Here is a 19,846-nt window from a genome sequence, read left to right on the forward strand (position 1 = left end):
CAAATGTAGACATACAAGGATGTTCATTGCAACTCTTAAGACAGAAAAAGAAATGCCCAAATGGCAAATAAGATGGGAAAGGATAACATACATTTTATATATTTCCATATGTGTATGTGAAATGTAAATGTAGTCACTTAAAAGAACACTATGACTGTATGCAAACTAGCCAATAACAATGGGGAGGAGATACTACCAGATTTGGAGAGACAGCCAAATTAAGATCCAAACCAGTGTTCTGTATCCTTGCCTAGGGATATTCACACGTTTCTTTATACAGGAGTGCAAATCTCTGGAGGTGGCAACATAGACTCTTTTTTTTTTTTAAATTGTATAACCCTGTATCAATTCCCAATGAATATGCACAAGATGATAAACTTGCAAATCTTGGATGGAAGATAAAATTGTGAAGATTACTTTGCGGTGGAAGTTTTGACCTTTTCTGTAAGATACTACACTACCATCATCTGTAAGTGAAATAGGGGAAAGGTTTTTGGCATGCAGTCCTCTTCCTCCTGGGGTACAGGAAAAGCTCCCTGACTAACTACTCTGTGCAACATGTGAACACTAGCTGTGGCTTGGTCCATCAGTAGAGGGGTTGGTGGTGGCCCTTGGAAATAGAACGAAGAGTATAAAGCAAAGTAAGTTGGTACTTGTGCTAATTCTAGGAGTGACCTAAATTGTGAAGTGACTTACTTTAATTTGCTTTTCTGTTGTCTAAACCTGTACAACAAAAGAACAGGTTGTCCTAAAAAACTAAGCACTATGGCAACCTGGAGGTCTCTAGCTCTGTTGAACACGTCCTTGGAATTAGAGTCAAGAGCCCTGCAGCATGCTGTCTTTAGTTAGCACTATGACCTCAAATTGAATCATTTAATTGGTAATCTCTCTGTTTCCCCACCTGGTAAAATGGATAATAATAATAATAATCCTTAGTGTAGCATTCCTGAATGGGGTGTTGTGAAGCTTAAGATGATATTTTTGCAAAACGCTTTGAGCTCTTTAGATAAAAGACGCAATATAAACACCAAGTCTCATTAAGGTAATTATACGGTGGGTTTTTGGAATTCAGGATTATGTCCAGTGCTATGTAGTGATGGAGGCCACTCTGTTAAACTTGGGGTAAGGAGGCAAATTCCTAACATGTTTTGATGACAGATATAGTAGATACATTCACCCCCTCAAACAAGAAAACTTAGTTTTGAGTGATATTAAAAATATTAAAGTAAAAAAAAAAAAAAAAACCAACAAACCAGTAAGTTCTGTATTTAAATGAAAACATCTCTTGTATAATGAACCGACCTCTACTGGCTCCTGAAAACGGAAGAGAACAAAAGGCTGCTCTTGAAGGGCCCTGCTGGTTTCTATAAAGCTTTCTATCCTTCCCCCCCCCCCCCCCCCCAGTGTGAGGTGGTGGAACCTGTCTGCCCACCGTGCACTTGGAAGGTTGACTCACTCCTCCTGGCAGAGGCTCTGCCCAGGTGGCTCTGCAGCAACCACTCCTGGGATGGAGCAGGGAAGCCACATTCTCCACGAAGTTCTTCTCAGGCTGTGCTGAGAGTCCATCATGTTTACCACAGGCTCACCACCCTTCAACACCATGGGTGCATGCTACCGCTATAATCCAAGATACGGGCAGCCCATTTCAGTTCCCAAGGTCTGGAAGTGCCGACACAGGCGCTCAGTAACCCCAGATGAAGGTAAGCTCCAAAACCTGCATTTGGTTTGAGGTGGAGAAAAGGGCTTTTGTTTTGTTTTGATAATTGACACTCTTCTTTACTCTGCTCATTTTTATGGGTCTTTTCTAAGTCCCATGGGAAACTGATTCACAGGCCCTCCAGTTAGAACTCTGAACTGCTGCTGGTGTCGGCTTTGTAAAATGCCATCTGAATATTAATATTTCCCTTCGATTATATTAAACAAAACTAATGATTTCTGTGTTTAATTTTTTAAAGGATATTTGAAGGCTAATATTTTATAAAGGATTATTTTCACCCTAAATTCTTCCAGTAAGCATGTGAATATTTATGTTTTTTGAATTATGAAAGTTTTTATTCCATTTTTAAAAGTAGGTCTGTATAATAAAATACTGTATCAATATAAAATATGATAGGCCTAAATTATTTAGCTAAGCAGGTGATAACATTTCAAACTTAGTGTTTTGAATGGATGTTAGAATGTGAAGCAGTTTCTCAATTTCTTCTTTTCTACAAGAACTTTCTCATAGCTTTTACTGTATTTCTACCAAAAAATTAAGTTTATATTCAAACTAGAGAAATTGCCTAGGAGAAATGAATTATGTACAATACATTAAGTTCAGCCCTAAGGGAAAAACTAACATTTTCTTTTACCTCGCTCTTTCCACTTGCTGGTGCTTATTCAACATTACAGTCTTGATTTTCTCATCTTTTTATGGACTTGTTGGTAAGCCCTTGAGAATCTCTGTGCTTGGAGGTTCAATCTATTCCAATAGTTCCAAATGAAGTGGATAAACCATGACGATGCTTATTAATAAAACAAATGAGAAAAGTCTTTAAGATAAATTGCTTAGGGAACTAGTAATTAAAGCAGAAAATGCTAAAGTTTCCTTTGGAGGATATAAAGAAACAAATCAAATAATTTTAAGTTTGCAGACTATATTCTGTGATCTTTTAACATTTCGTGGAAAGTATGCATGCAATTACATTAGCTTGGAATTCATAGGATTTCATCTTATGAGACGATCAGAATCAGTTCTCAAAAACGTTTGTGCAAATTAACATTTCTGTATCATTATTTTGATTTGGGAAAACAAAGATTTCCTCTCTAGGGTCATAGGGGGAATTAATTTTCCCTTTCTCTGCCACCACCTCATTACAAAGACCTAGACTGCATGAGGAACAGGCATATGAGTGAAGGGTACACCTGGCTTTTGTTCTTGGTTCAAATAGTTTCTTCCAAATCTCTGAGCATGTTATGCAAGTGTTGTTTGCTTTAGAGGTTCTTCCTTCAAGAGATGCTAATCTCTGTGTGCATTCTATCTTGTGGAGATACTAGGAACCTGCTGTTTGCTGAGGTGGCTCCATTCCTTGGTAGATGTGGGCGTATCAGAAATTCATACCTGAATTGGGATCACTGAAAAAAAAAATCTTCATAGTTTTTAATTTGATATATAACTCTGAACTGTTCCCTAAGCTTAATGTAATGCCAGGGGCAACCATTCTCTTTAACCTAGTTGTGATGTTCTAATGGCAGGAGTGTTGAGTTCCACTCATTTCTTTGGGGGAGATAGTGTTAAACAGAAAAGCATTGGTATCACCGGAATCTCAGGCCAGCTTGCTTCCAGAAGTGGCACCTGGCTTTGTTGGTTTGTTGTTTTTCTTCTTTAATGTAGGTGCTTGGGGCCCAGGAGAGCTGAGATACAATTTTTGGCAACACTCAGTAGCTAAAGCATTTTCTCTTTCCATTCATCATGCAGAATCTCTGTTGGCAACACCCTGTCCCTGTCTATACTAGGGGAATAGACCTGAAGCTAGATTATGTGGGTTCTCCACCATTCGTAAGCCCTTGATATGTAAGTGATATACGTGGTCCTGAGAGTAACACTAATTTCAAATAGGATGCTCCAAGTTCCTGCAGGATCATCCATTCCTCTTACTTAATTAGTCCATTGACTTTATTGCTGGTCTTTATTGGTTGTAGCAGTAAATTGCGTAGGTGGCAATGATAATAAACAACCATTTATTTGGTGCTGTATAAAGCATTTTAAGTATTTAACTTTCTTTAATCCACACAGAACTTTTGGAGTGTAGATATCCTCCCTCCATTATATATCACTGTATATCATTATATATATATATATATACACACACACACACACACACACACACACACATATATATCAATCACTCCCTCCATTATATAAAGAACCTACCCAGAATTAGAGGGATAGTAATCTTTCTGAATCCAAGGCTCACATTTTTCTATTATCCTATATTTTTCATGATAACCATATGTATAAATATTGCATTGCTTGCCATTTGTATCTTACAATAATGCCTTGACTTCAGTCTGTTTCCCCCACCACACGTGCCTGCTTTGTGACAGGCACTCTGCTGGGAGAGGTTTGGATGGCGTACCTAAGAGTGGGCAGCAATGTTTTAATTCTTCAATGTTAACTGTATACGACTATTTTCCACATTTTTATCTTAGTATTAAGCAAGCATTCAGATGAAGAAAGTAGTCAGACTTTTCAACGAGATACAAAAGAAAGTAGAAAATTAAGTTTCTTGGCCTATAAGTCAATTCCACACCAAAAAAAAAAAAAAAAAAAAGTTTTCTTATTTCTTTTTCTTCATAAAATGGGTGTCACAGGAGCTACTCTTGAGGCTCAGGAGAACAATAGCACTTACCAGATCTCAGAGGCTGAGCTGAAATTAGGGGTCCTTCTTTTTATGGTAAGATAGCTAGTCTTTTTGTGTCAATGCTTTTAAGATGAGAGACTATAATCCCTATCCATTCCAAAAAAAATTATTTAAAACAGTCCAGAGCTACCAGATAATTAATAATAATAATAATAATAATAATAATAATAATAATAAATTGTTATCATTATCATAAGCAGATCTGTGTGAGAACCTAAATAATCGGTCTAAAGATCGGTCTGCTGGTAGTAGTTAAAGTAATGAGGAATGCTGTCACCTGAAATTGCTAAAGTCAGTCAACTCACCTGACCACAAACAGGTAGGACCCACAGTAACCTAGAAAGAGAACCCTAAGTGGTAACAAAACCTGGCCAATGCCTTCATTGTGAGCGGTGAGGATAGACTAGGGAGTGGGAAAGGCAGGAAGGATGAGGAAGAGCAGCCAGGCCACAGGATACAGACTAGCTGATGCAGGTTCTCTCCACAGCTGCGCTGTCAGGTGCTGGGTGAATGGCTGTGGCCTGTGGGAGAACCACCTGCATCTAAAAGGTGGAGGTGGAAGAGGTGGGGGTGTTAGGGAGGCTGGCAAGGAACCAAGTTTCTCTCCAATCAGGATATTTTCATGACTTGAGCATGAAGTGCGGCGTCCTTATCTGGAGTGTGCACCAGGGCCTTGAGGAGATGAGGCTGGCCTTCCTTTGCCACAGCAGCACAGATGTTGTCTTCTGCACACATGTGTATTACTATGGGTGATGTTCCTGGTTATTTCCCAGATTATTTCTCTGGTCCTCCCCTTCCCTTGCTTTAGATGGTACTCAACGTTTTTCTGTTGGTGATTTCCTTTCACACTTACATTGTGAGAATTGTTGGTTTGGGGGTTTTTTGTTTGGTTAGTTGAGTTGGATTTGTTTGTTTGTTTGTTTTGTTTTGTTTTTGTTTATTTGTTTTTTTGCCATCACTTTCTCTGCAGAGAATGGCCCAGCGATTAACTCAGTTGGTGCCTCATCAACATTTTGACTGAATGGATAGGAGAGAAGTGTGTGTGTTTGTGTGTGTGTGTGTGTGTGTGTGTGTGTGTGTGTGTATGAATGAATGTGTTTGGGGCCAGAAGCAGAAGAGAACCTTGGATGTGATTCCTCAGGTTCTATACAGTCCTCCACCTTTTAGAGGACAGATCTTTCACTGATGTGGAACTTGCCAAGTAGGCAAGGCTGGCTTCCCAGGAACATCCTATCTCTTCCTTCCTGGTTATGGGATTTGAAGCCACAAACACGATGCCTGGCTTTCCTTCCTTTGTTTGACTTTACATAAGTTCAGGGAGAAACATAAGAAGGGAAACTATAACCTTCCATCAGCCAAGGTGGGATCCTTCTTAGTCTTTTACTTATAGCACTTTATGGCCACTTGAATTCTGTCCATAGTCAAGCGATGAGGAATCCACATTTCCTAGTTCAGGAGGGACACTGCAGATACCATTACGCTGTATTTACTTGCTGACTGTCTCCTATAAAGGTGCATTGTTGGTCATCCGGCAACAGAAGGAAATCCCAGCTGCTTTGTCATGAGACAAACAAAGACTGATGCTTGCATGGTGTTCTAGTACACAAACAGGCAGTGGGATGAGTCAAATGATTAAACCAACAATGGTTTGTTCTAGACATGGAGCATCCACCCATAGCAAAGATGGGCTTCAGGGAATTCAGAGTCCTTACACAGATTGAAAGCTTCTGGGTACAGATTCAGGCTTTTATGATTTCTGTATATCTATGTTTAGGTCTAACTATTGAGGAAGCACCAGGCCCATTTTTTGTTTTGTTTTGTTTTTTCTTGTGCCCAGGTCATGAAGTTAGAGTGTCAGGGTGCTTTGTTTAGAGTTGTGAACTACTTGAGTGTCTCCGCCATGGGCCTGGACTATGTGACCATGGAGAACCACCCATCTGCTTCTGCAGAGTGTGGAGATGAAAGGCAAGCCCCGGAAGTTGCATCCTAGAGGACTTCCAGAACAGAGCATGTACTAGAGGAAGGCTGGGAGACCATGGAGTGCTGCCAAGGGAGGAGTTTGACTTGGACCTGAGGGAGCCAGCCCCAGGGACATCCCTGAGCTCAGCAGTGGACAGATGGATGTTTATCTGGTTTCCCTCCCTTGTGGGAAGAGTAGAAGCAGTTTTCAATGACAATTTTATTGTTAAGGAGAGATATGCTCTGAAGTATGTCTAGTGGAAGCTCAGTGAACTGCGCCACAGGAAAAGGATTGAAGTGACGACTCTGACAGGACTCGTAAAGCTGGAAGCATAGTAGCCAAAGTCTAAAGCAATAGTATAAAGCTCTATTTTACTATGGCTTCTAGTGTTGCTCAAGGGGCTCCAGCATAGAAGAGAACAGTTAACACACAAAGTAGGTGATGGTACTATTTAATGTGAGCTGTAGTGGGCACTTGAGGAAGGTGCATCAGCACATAGACCACAGGTCCCCACGCCCCCTTTGGGCAAGCCACACAATTGAATAAGGGTGGAAGAATAAGGTTATAGTTTATGGAAGAACAAACTGTCGCTATAAAAGGGCAGTTTCATAATAGTGTGTGCCATTTGGTGTGTTCATAGTGACGGTGCATACAGCAAACAGAGTGTCAATTGTTTATAAAAAGAAACACGGGGTGGGGGGGGAGTCCATTGAATCTCTGCTCGTCATCCCTGAGCACTGGGCCAGTTTTCCTTCTGCTCATCCATATACTCACTAAAGGCAAATTTGATCTCAGTTATAGTTAAGAAGGGGCTGATGACATGGCTCTGTGGATAAGTACACTGACTCCTCCTATTCCAGAGGATCTGATGCCTTCTTCTGGATTCTGAGCTACAAGTTCGCAAGTGGTGTACAGACATACACTCAGGCAAAATATCATACCTCTAAAATTAAATAAGTAAAAATTATGAATAAAGGGCAGATTGAAATGCTCTTCAAACTTCACAGTCAGCATCAACTGAAGGAATAGGAGGCTTATCATAAAACAACAAATTAGATGGGTTGTTTAGTTCCTATACTGAAGGAGATTGAACTCATGCAAAGAAGCACAACTCAGAAAGCCAACACTCTCTTAACAGATGTTCACACAGTACACAGGTCAAGCTTTGGGCCCGAAGCATACAAATCAAACCAACCAATGCAGTCATTTGATACCTAACGTATTTAGAGGCAGATGAGCCTTGGGCTGGTCAGTGTCTCCATTGAACTTTATAAGTATCCAGGTCCCTATTTCCCTCCACAATGAGACACTGAAGAAAACAGAGAATATGGACCCACTAGCAAAGGTTCTCTATTCTCTCCCTAGCCTTTCCTCCTCTCAATGCATGGAACTGCAGAGGGCAGTTGGAAGCTGATGGCTACAGCTTTTGCTCAGTATCAACACAATGGCTGTTAGACTCAAGATTCTGATGGCCTGCTATGAATGCCTCCATCTCCTCAGATCCTCACTTCTTAACAAACAATATTCCCCATGTCTCCATCCCCCCCTAGATTCACATGAGCTCTTGGGGGAACATGGTACTATCTTAAGCTCCTGTTGATTGAGCATCAATCCCTGCTACTTGTATTTGATGAAATAAAACAAAACCAAACAGACCACTACATGTCCAAGTAGGATGTGTTCCTGTCGATTGATGAGCTGAGTTGTTGCAGACCCTGATAACTCTAATACCACTGTTCTCTGCCATTTGTCCATGTGTGCCTAATACTCTTTTATTAGATATATCTAGGGAGCCTTTTAAATTTTTTGGACTGTTGTGCTCACTTCTGGTTTGATGAAGTGATAACAATATCAATACCTTTCTTAATTGAGAGGGTTACAAAAAAAAGTGCTGTACAAAAGAAAGAAAAAGGCAAACAAAAATCTATAATCCAACCACTTCAATTCATCTCACAGAGACAGGTATTTTGCATGATTCAGGTGTGTCCATTTTATATTTTAAATACTACTTCCCAACATTATTTTTAAACTTTTAATGTTTCCATATGTTTTTATAAATCATAGCTTTTAGTTATGATATTTTACCATGTAGATAAACTACAGTAGTTAGAGTTCATTATAATACATGAGCCCTTAAAGTTGTTTCAGCTTGAAGCTAATGAAAATGATTGTGGTTAACATTATTATGTCCATAGCTTTGCCTCCAGTAAATTATATAAATATATAAAAATAGATCATAAAAGTATAAACACTTTGTCACTGCTAGGTTTTTTTTTTCAGGAAAACTATCATAATGTGCAATACAAGCAACTGACATAAGATGGTAACTGACAGTCTTTATTTTAGACAGCTTTATGAAGATACACATCTCATAAATTATCCCAGTTAATAACAATTCAGTTGTCCTAGTATATTTGCAACAAGGTAATCATCATCCCAATTAATTTTAGAATATTTTACTACCCCCTCCAAACTATATTTATTCTCAATCATTTACTATAACACACAATCCCCTCCAGTTCTAGATAACCATTAATCTACTTTTTGAACATTTCAAATAAATATAATACATATGCATTATATATGTGGTATTTTGTGATAGTCATCTTTTACTCAGAATAACCTCTTCAAATGCACTATCTCTATAGACAAATGATATTCTGTTTTATGAATATGTCAGGTTTTGCTCATCTATTCATAAGAAGGTAGGCACTTGATTTTTTTTCCTCTTTTAGCTGTTAGGAGAATGAATGCTTCTATGAGCACTCACACGCAAGGTCTCAGTGTGGGCACACCCCTTCTTTTTCCCTCAATGTAGTTGTAGAATCAATTCCTAGTCCATACTGTCATTCCATACTTACCCCTTTAAGGAAATGCTGTATTGGTTTTCAGAGATGTTGCATGTATTCATATTCCCATTTACACTGTTTAGATAAGTGTTTATATTTCTTCACATACGTGACAACACTTGTGGCTCTCTGACTTTGATGTGAGCCATTCCACTGACTATGTAGTAGTATATCTCTACTGAGGTTTTTTATGATATATATATATAATTTTATGTCATACATTTTTAAAATAAATATAATTAATAGATGATATGTAGAAAGCAAGTAGAAAAGAACCAGTATTAGTTAGCTCATACACTGTGAGATAAATGTGTCACCAGAAATAAATAAATGCAAGGTCAGAAACACTATTGAAAAATCTAAAACCAACATTTGAATTACAGTTTATAATTATATAGCACCTAGATATATTAATTCATTTACTCTGAATAATTACTGTCTTAAGTGCAATCCAAAGACAATTTCCAAAAATACAAAGGACTCATATTATACATGTTCACCAAAGTTAATGACATTATACTGCATGTCAAGTCATTAAAATTATTTGAATGTTAGAGTGTTCATTTGTTATAAGACAGGATCTCTTTTTCTATATATAGTCCTGGCTGTCCTGGACCTCTGTGTAGACCAGGCTGGCCTTGAACTCTCAGAGCTCCATCTACCTCCCCCTCTCGAGTGCTGGATCAAAGGTGTATGCCAGCATGCCTGGCTAGTTTTGGAAATTTTTAATGGATTCAAATACTAACAGGTTGAGCATATCTTGATTGTAACAGCAAGAGCTGAGGATAATGGAGTAGAAGCATTTTAATTTAGATTTTCAACTTTCAAACAAAACAGTTGTCAGTGTGTTGTCATGGTACTTTATTGACTTGGGCATGTAGAAATCCATCTTGAACATAGGGAGAGAAAAACCCTCCAGAGTGAGCTATGTTCTCATGAAGCTATTTGGAGTATATGTCTCCAAAAGTGCTCTTTTTGTTTCACTAAATGAGAATTTATGGTTTGGTTTTTTTTTTTAAAGCATTATATGGCCATCATTAAATAACCATAGAAATCACAACAATAGAAAAAAATCTTTCCATCATCACCACCCTTAGAAATATAACTTTTGAAATTTAAATTTCAGTTGAATATTTTCACAATACTTTTAAAAATCTCTGTACTTGTTGTATGGCTTTAAAGTTCAACACGTTTCTTGAAAATCTCATATTTTCAAATCTTTCATAAGCATTGTTTTAATGTTATAAACTGTAAAGATAAAAGACATTCCTTTATTTGGCTTATTTAATGTTGCCAGAGGTTTGCTTGTTTGTTTCATATACATTTTAGTGTGGTGGGTATTGAAGAGCCATGGAATGTCTGTGGCCATCAGTGACAGCTTTGTGGAGCTGGTTCACTTTCTGCCTTTGGATAGGTCATGGGAATCGAACTTGGGTCAACAGTATTGCCAGACAAATGTCTTTACTTGCTGAGTGATCTCTCCAGCCTCAGGGGTTTAATGGTGTGATAAACTTTTTTTTTTTATAGGTTGTTTACCTCTTAGAAATTCTTTTCTGGTGAAATATCGCAGTCATAAGTATGACATTAGTCTGTTTCCCAGTATTTCCTTTAGATTGCTTTCCTCCCTTTCCCCTCACATCCCCTTCCCCTTCCTCTCCCCTCCTCTCCCTTCCCCTTCCCCTCCCCTTCCCCTTCCTCTCCCCTCCCCACTTCCCCTTCCCCTCTTTCTGACATGGCCCCATTATATAGACCAGACTGGCCTCAATCTCTCAGAGACCCACTTGCCTCTGCCTCAAGAGTGCTGGGATTAAAGACATAGTCCATCATATCTAACTGTTCCTTCCTGTTTCTATTCAGTAGGCTCCCACAACAAAATTTACACATGTGTTAATCTATTAAAAAAAAAAAAAAACAATGAGAACTTTCTGCGTCCAGCGCTATAAGTGTCTGGGGCTGGCCTAAACATGGGGGGATGCTTCCTGCTCAGAGCTGAGTACCTACGTTGCTACTGTGTTACTAGTTTTGTATGCTGTACTTTATTTAGCTTTTCCAAATTTATTAGTTCTGTTTTTTTTTCCTTCTGTTATCTTGTGTATCTTTCATTACTAGTGTGTTGAACAGTCTCCATGCTTATTGATAAGGATAACTTTCCTTATTAGTCTTCCGTGTTGACAAACCAGACATCACAGGTGGCTGTGCTCTCCCTCCACAGGTGTACCACAGATCTTACATGCATGTTAGAACAAAGATAGTTTTTTTAATTTCATAGATTATTTTGAGTTAACTTGTTACTAAATAGTATATCCATCTTCATTTCAGAATCCCAAGTCAGAGATCAAGTGTGGGCCACTCCTGCTTTGCTTGGAAATGCTCTGTAAACAGAAAAGTCACAGCACGTCTTCTAAATTGTGAGGTTTCCTCTTGGGTTTTGGTGAATCCTTAAATGACTGTCTGTCCTGCCAACTGATTGATCATCAGAGGGATTCATATTGGGAGGCAAGCAGCAATCAATACTGTAGGCTGAGGTCACTGACAGGGCCAAAGGCAGTAATGTGTGAAATTTAGGATGAATAGCCTAGGGGGTTTTGTCTAGATTTACTCAGACATGGGAGTTGTTTAGGCAAATATTGTGCTTTTAGGGGCTCTTTGAAGTGAGCATCTAATAAATCAAGGGAAAGGCAGTTAAACCCCTCTTGATGAGAACATCAAAAGAGGAAGAGGATTCAATTACAGGTCTTTGGAGCTATCAGTTGACCTTTCTGAGTGGGAGAGGAACCTGGCCAGCTTCATACTTCTTAGTCTCTGGTGACATTTATAATCCTGTCCCTTTCCCTGCTTTCTTATCCCCATCTTTATCGACTCTATGCCTAGCCTTGCTTCATTACTCAGTAACATAGAACATTACATTATAAAGGTAATAGCTTCCAATGGTAGAGACTCTTCCATCATTCCCCATATTATATTCCTACAATCTCAGAATGTAACCTTCTTTTCTTAAGTGTAAGGAAAGCAAGATCACCAATCCTATTTGGGTTTATTTCACGTTTTCATATGCTGTCATTGCCCTTCTCCACTAATAGGAGTGAGAGATGAGTAAAAGATTCCCACCTACTAATTCACTGTGTCTTTTATGTTTACATGATTTTTATTTTTTCCTCCTCTTGCAAACATTTGCTGCAGTAACAAGCTGAGCTTCATATATCTTCTGATTACTTGTTAAGCTGACAGGATGCCTTTGATAAAGACCTGCCAATAAGTTAGCAGGCAAAAACCAGAGGCATAGAGATTAGTCGAAGGATGCCCCAAACAGGATCACATTCTATCATACTTTTCTCCTGAGCCAAAAAAGGCATTACTAATAAACTGCAAAGCCATTCCGTGAAAATAGTCTGAGATCTTGCCAATATTGTATTCTAATTATAGCAACGTGGCACCCAACCTGAGCCCTGTCTTCTCTTCTTGTTACATCTCTGACACAATTCTCGGCTTCAAGAGTTAACTGAAAAGAACGAACTATCTGGCTATCCGGACTGTATGAGCATGTTTCTCTTTTCTTTATTTTTCTTTTTTTTGTCTTAAAAATGGGACCCCACAATGCCGTCTATATAGAAGAAATAGATGTGATGCCCTGCATTGTTATAGCTAAACTGAGGGTCTTCAATGAAACAGGCAATAAATGCTATGGATACAATAGAGGGGAAATGTTTAAGGAAGGCATCAGTAAAAGAGCCATTCTTCTGGAAAGATCTTATGATGGTTACCTGAATGACCCAAAGAAATACGTCAAATGGCAAAGTCAACAATGTACTTTTTGGTTTCTGTTTTATAGACTCCTGTAGATATTAAATGAAGATTTTTTTAAGCCACAGAAGTAATGCCTAAGCTGACATCTTGTGTAGTGTTTAGAGTTCAGGACTGCCTGTTGCAGTTATATGCAGGGTCTTGAAACACTGTGTGGATAATCAAGACTACTATATTGCTATTATGCAGCCTCTTTAGGTTTGTGAATCACTGACGAGTTGTCTTAATTAAAACAGAAAATTATTTATTGACTACTATAGCTATGAAGCAGGGAAAAATTGAAGAGCTGAACCCTGAGCCAGGAATCTTCTAGGACATAGCTAGAAAAAAGGATGTGAATATTTTCTATTTACAAAACCCAGACTAGTGATTGCTTCTTTCAGTTTCACGGATACAATTTGATGGAGAGAAAAGTTCGTTGACATTAGCAGGCATTCTCTGGCCCATGTCCCCTGAAAAGTCTAGCTGTGGGTGGCCACTAGAGCTTGCCTTTATATGCTGTGAGCAGCTGACTCCAGTCTTTTGAATGGCACTCATACAAGATCCATCATCTTACTTTGCAACTTATGAATACATTCCTAATTTCAGCCTGCCTCTCCTCCTAGAGTGAAAGGGGGAAAGAACAGAAACTAGCATTCATGAAACAAAAAACAAAAACGTAATATTTATCTGTAGCTATAGCAATAGCATGTGAGAATATATAGCTATAGACCTGATGCCTTCTAGTAATTACAGAGTTCTCTTTGGTACACTAGATCTTTCCTCAGTCATTGCTCTTGCATTTAGTAAGAAGATTTAGGTTGAGCTGGATTTCTTTGGGTGGCAACCACCATTTAGTACTGAAGTCTGGACCATTGACAGTCCAGCTCAGAAAACACAATAGTCTGCTGCTAACTTCTCCTTCAGACTCTGTTCATGTCCCACCAAATCCCCATCAATCCCATGGCAGCTGGCTGATCATTACAGCCTACTTGATTCTACCTCTTTTTTTTTCTGTCAGGTAGTAGTAATGAACCCCAGAAAATCTGAGGCTGACTCTTGCTCCCCTGATCAGTGGGAATATATTATTAAGCAGAGGCCTGCCCAGAGCCTTCAGAACTTAGGGCCTAGAATCACGTGAGACTGATGGACTTGCCCACGGTGGATAGAGGAAGTCCTGAGTGTTGTAGGCTTGGGTGAATGTGTGTTGTAGTATGGACATGGCCATGCCAGGACCAAACTCATAGGAAAAGGCCAAAGCCTTCTCTGGGCGAGGCTCAGGCAAATGACAAAGCTTCTTTTCCTGGCTCAAGTATGAATGTTGGTAATATGTGCAGAAAATGTCCACCATAGCTTTCTCCTTAAGAATATTTATAGCCTGAAGACTGGTCCCCTACAGAGATTGCCCCTACAGAGATTAGCTAAACTTGCCTAATAAGCCAGGTGATACTATAAAGGCTGCCTCCTTGTTTATCTGTGATAATCTTAGCTCCCTATTCTTCTGTATGTAACAAGCCTGCCTCTCTGTTCAACAGTATATAAAAAGCACATTGAGTTTCTAAGGTGTGGGACAAGTTCAACTGTGTCACCAGGCAGAAAAACTGGTAAAGTTCAACAGATTAAGGAAACCCAGCAATTCTCATAATTGAGAACAGTAGACAAGATACCTGTCCTGGAGCACGTAGCACCTCACTAAGAGGATCATACCAACTGGTCATGTAGCATAGAGCCCAGAATTGTCCATGCTAATGAGGTATCTAGATGGGCTGCCCAGAGGGTTTAACCAATAAGCTTCCCTTCTTGGACATTTCCCTCCTGCAAAAGACATTTAATCTCTTTTGCACCATGAATAAACAGTTGGGACAAACAAGGACTGTCTCTCTCATCAAGAACCGTTGTCAGTTGAAGCCTTCATTACAGAGCTGCACAGCCTAAGTCCTGACACTTACGGTGAGCTGAGCCAGATTCTCCCATCCCAGGGCTCATCTCAGGCCCATGGGCCCTGTTCTTAACTCCTCCCTGTTCCCAGTGGTGTCTGGGTGTCCAGGAGATTGGGAACCACAGCCTCAGCCTGAACCATTTCTCACCTGGAAAGACATGGGTTGGGACCCCTCATCTTAGCCTGTGTTCTGCCTCCCCTGAGCGGTGTGTCAATGGCGTGTCCCAGGATCTGATGGTGGTGAGGAACTAACATAGCCTAGTGGTTCCGTGTTTTTTCTCCCCAAGTGGCTTTCACATATATCAGTGGCAAGGTGAAATGCAGAGCCACCCTAGGGTGCTGTGATTTCTCCATCAGAGACCTCAGTCCACCTGAAACCCATGTTTATATAAGTGTGTCCATTTGTCCATTCTTTCTTTATTCCCTCAATGGCCCTCTTATCAGGTCAACTTCCTAGAGCCATATGAGGATGCAGCAGTTGTTGCTAACCCTTCCATTTATGATCTCCTATAGCCGTGTAGGAAAAGATATATCGGCATGTATGGGTTACATGCTTGATCACTTTCCACCTTATTGTTTGAGATAGAATAGATAGATACTGAAACTGGAGTTCATCTATTAGGCCAGGCTACAGTGAGCTGCAGGGATCTGACTGCATCTGCCCCACCCGTCCAGCACTGCAGCCACAGATGCACACTGTGCTGCATCCAACTCTTTAAGTGGGTACTAGGGGTTGGAACTTGGGTCCTCATACTTATATGGCAGGCCTTTTACACACTGAGCTACCTCCCCAACTTCCTCATTGATTTTTCTTTTAAGGGTACAAATATTAAGACTCAAATTTACACTGTTTTAAAAATAGACACGATCTAACAATTTTCTTTCTTTCTTTTTTTTTTTTTTTTTTGCAAAGAAAATAGTGTCAAGTCTCTTCAGCAAAGTAACACCTTTAGTAATTTACATGAAATTATCCAATCGTTCCTTTACTGTTTTATCCTTTTCAGTAATGCATGCTGTTCTAGATTCTGTGGCAAATTACAGAACTATTTTAGGATTAAATTAGCTGGAAGGCATTGCTGCAGGAATAGACTTTTGTTGCCTGTTGCCCTAGCAATGTGTTCTCATTTCCTTTGCCAGTTGGTTTCTCCGTGGCTTGAGCAAAGCTGAGTCCCTTGAAAAGTCATTCACCCACCCCACCCCATCCCTGGGTGTGAGCAAGCCCGTGGCTTTCCCCAGGAATCGGGTATATTCCTGCCCTTCATCTGTACATTTTCATTTCAAATAAGGGAAGAGAGCATTAATTATTTGGAACTTGTGTTTATCAGCAGACTCACCACTGGCCTATATAATTCTCCTTTGGTTGTGTAACATGTGAGCCCACAATAAAAGCCCGACTCCTGATAGATACATTTGTCTCTACAACACCCATCAGCCCAACCCTTTTCGTTACACTGAAGCATTGCTGACAATCTTGTACTGATTTATGATTTCTCATCAACCTCAGGCTGTAAGATCCCTATTTTCCTATTTACTGTAATTTTTCCCAGTGAATGTTTATCATGAATTTGAATACATTGATAAGTCCTTTTTGGCCAAGAAAGAGAATTCAATTCTGTTCTTAGTATAGTTTTAACTCACTTTATGGATCAGTTGCCTTCATAAAGATTTTGGCTTATGGAATCAATTTTCTTTTAGTACATTGATTTTTTTCTGCTGACATGCAATTTAAATCGGAGCTGTGTTTTCTGGTGCAATAATGGCCTAAAGACATAGCAAAATCACACTGATGATTGCAACAGTCCCCTTGAGGGGACTCAAATATTGGTGTGATGCTAAAAGCAAGCTAATTAATTAAACATGATTAGGACTAGCTTCATGTTTGAGCAAATGGATCCAAGGTGTAATGAAAAGAATCTGTGGTACTTTAGCTGAACAAAACATGTTGACAAGACCCTGAGTTCTCCAATGTCCTCCTACATGAAACTCCTCTTTTGCTTCAATGGTTTGTTGTCCATGTTTGGTTGGTTTGGTTTGGTTTTCTGGATCATATTATACATTGAAGGAGAGAATCAGAAACAACAAAAATACCTAAAAGCAAGTAAAATGAATTTGAGAATATGCCTACTGAACCATTCCTTTGACCATGAGTGTGAACTCCTTATACCTATGTGTTCTGGGAAAGAAAGCATCATATTATTTCCCTTGTTTCTTGAAGACATACACTAAGCCATAAAGGACCCGAAGAGATTTGTGCCAGCGTCAAAGATTGGAATGGTGCAGAGATGGTGATTCATTCTTAGCACTTCGCCACTGGAATTCCTTTAGGGTTAGTCAGGACTCTAGGTAACTTGGGGAGAACAGCTAGCCTTTTGTAAGCTCAGTTACACAAGGATGCCAATTGTAGCTGTTATTCAGATGTGATATTGCTGCCAAATATGTCTGAGGAGGTCTCTGGTCTTGTGCCTTTATTGATTTATTTATTGTGCTTCTCTTTTGTACCAATTGAATCGTCTTCACCTGAGAAAGAAAGTAGTATACTTAACTACATCCCTCCCTTATTTGGGGCTATGTCAATTTCCCGTTCTCTGTCAGAACAGAAGGTGAGAAGGGGTTGATCACTTTGATAGCTCACTGGAGAATGGATGGACCAATCACAGTATCGCTATTATTCTAAATGAGTACCGTGGGTAGCAGACAGCAAGGGCCTATGTGCATTAGTAAATATGAACATGTTAGAAGGCAGGAAATAGATATCATTGCCAGCGCCAATATTTGTCAGAGTTCCTGATGGAAAGTTAAAGAGTAGAGTTAGTAAGTCCAAACTTGAAGGTAGTTTTTAGAGGCTATGTATGAACTGAATGACCTAGTTAAGAAAACAAGTCCAGGTTTATGGGTTTCCAGGAACTAACATGAGTGGGTGGCCCTTAGGAACACTCCTAGGCTTGAAAGGGAAACAAATTTCCATTGTTAGAAAGCTGACAAGAACTGCAGAATAGAAAAGCAGCAATCAGTAGGAGGTATGACTGTGGAAAACAGCAGCCTCAGAGATCTTGTGGGTGCAGTAAGTGTGGAATTACTCAGCCTGTTTCTCCTTTTATTCTCTAGCCTCTTGCTTGTGGTGTTAGAAGTTCTCAGCTAACTGGCAGCCACTGGAACCACAAGCTAACTTGGACAGATAATGTCTGTAAAGATTCTGGCTTGGGACTTCATTGTAGAGTAAGCTGGAAGGCCTGTCTTCCTAGGAACCGCTAATACATTCAGAGCTCTTTCTCTGGAGCTGGTTTTGTTTCTTCAAGATCAGTGTCCAACATATGCCTAACCATAGAGACTGAAAGGTTCCTGGGAGCAAAGCAGGGGAATTCAATAGCAGTGTTCAGAAAGCATATGATCTTTTCTAGGTTAACGATGTGTTCACCGTGTGCAACATTCCCCTAGCCAAAAGAACATTTAGGAGAATTAGGGAGTACCATTCAGTATTGAGCAGGTCTATATATTTCCTATGAATTCCACTTTAATTGTGACCCCAATTTCCTCTACTTTTTCTTGTGATTTTAACACTTGAGGTTAAGTATGTTCTTTAATTTTCAAATAGTTGGTTATACATTCTACATATGTCTGGAAAGAGTACATATTTTCCAATTATTGGGTGGGATATCTTATAACTATTAGATAAAATCTGGTAAGTCTTTGTATCCATTGATTTTGCAGTCTTATTTTTGAGATAGGGTCTCGCTACGTAGCCCAGGCTGTCCTGAACTTACTTAACCTTGAACTCATGGTAATCTTCCTGCTTCAGCTTCCTGAGTGGTGGAGTTCCAGGCACAAGCCACCATTCCTGACTTCACTGATTTTCTGTCAGTCTTTTATGGCAATTAATAAGAGAGTAATATGGAAGTCTCTCCATATAATTTTGAATTTGTATATTTCTCCATCCATTTCTGGTAGTTTTGTTTCACGTACCGGTACCTTTTATTAGGTATCAGTAGTACAAATTTAGGATTGTTATAACTTTGCAATAAAGTGAGTCGCCTTATGTCATTCTTTCCCATTCCTTTTGACTGCCAGCACTCACCATCTTCTCCCTTCTTAGTTCTGATTGGAAGCTTGTGCTAGTGTCCAGCTTCCCCTACCTGATTCAATAGTAGTCCTTTTATCAGTGGTTTTCAGCAAATTTGTTTAGTGCTGGTTTGTTGCGTTTGTCTTGCTTGTGGTTAGTTGAAACATTTTATTCCATGGGTTTCTAACCTTCTTCAAACTTGAAACATTAAAGCTAGTATCTCTTTGAATATTTTCTGTCCAACCCCAATGCTCCTAATTATATTCATGCTAGAATGCTTAAAATGTCAGATAAGTCACCAGGGCTCATTTCATTTTTCCTTTGCAATCCAGAAATCAGCATTTGGCAGAAATCATGGACAGTTGTGTGGCTTACCTCACACACTTCTACTTTCCCAGGGATTAGATTGCTGCTTGCCATTGGACATCAAAAGCTAATTGTTGCCTATAGTCTGTTTTATTGTGTATGGCAGGAGGTTAATGATGGACAGTGGTCTCTGAATTTTGTTCTACTCACTTCTTGTTTTGTCCAGAGCAAGGCTAACTTCCTCCATCACCACTTTTCCATCTTTAAAATCAGGAGACTTTGCGCCTAGCTTACAGGGTCATTGAGAAGATCCCCAGCCACATGTAATATGTGTGTGTGTGTGTGTGTGTGTGTGTGTGTGTGTGTGTGTGTGTGTGTGTGTGTGTATACACAGAATAAATTCCTCATGTCAGACATTACTCAGCCTTAGAACAATCAGTTTGTTGGGAGACTTAATGTAGGTTGCCAGCACAAGGTGAAGGGATGTTGGAAAATGCTGGTGTCCAAGACAGTGATTTGAGAATCTAGCTGTTTCACAAAGACTTCTTTTTG

At 39.5% G+C, this 19,846-nt stretch overlaps 1 protein-coding gene across 5 annotated transcripts in view; it reads left to right on the top strand.

Annotated features, from left to right (window-relative positions):
* Fmn1 (formin 1) overlaps window positions 1–19,846 on the top strand; it is a 389,105-nt gene that overhangs the window by 75,990 nt on the left and 293,269 nt on the right. Inside the window, exon 1 of one of the 5 annotated variants that reach the window (XM_006498750.4) lies at window positions 1,434–1,700. The exons of the other annotated variants lie outside the window; for them this stretch is intronic. Coding sequence (XP_006498813.1) covers window positions 1,568–1,700 — 133 coding nt within the window. The 5' untranslated portion in view covers window positions 1,434–1,567. Of the gene's footprint in view, window positions 1–1,433; window positions 1,701–19,846 lie in introns of those variants that run through there. 5 annotated transcript variants of the gene reach the window in all.

This window comes from Mus musculus, chromosome 2, assembly GCF_000001635.26.
Source record: "Mus musculus strain C57BL/6J chromosome 2, GRCm38.p6 C57BL/6J".
In the NCBI taxonomy this organism is placed as follows: domain Eukaryota; kingdom Metazoa; phylum Chordata; class Mammalia; order Rodentia; family Muridae; genus Mus; species Mus musculus.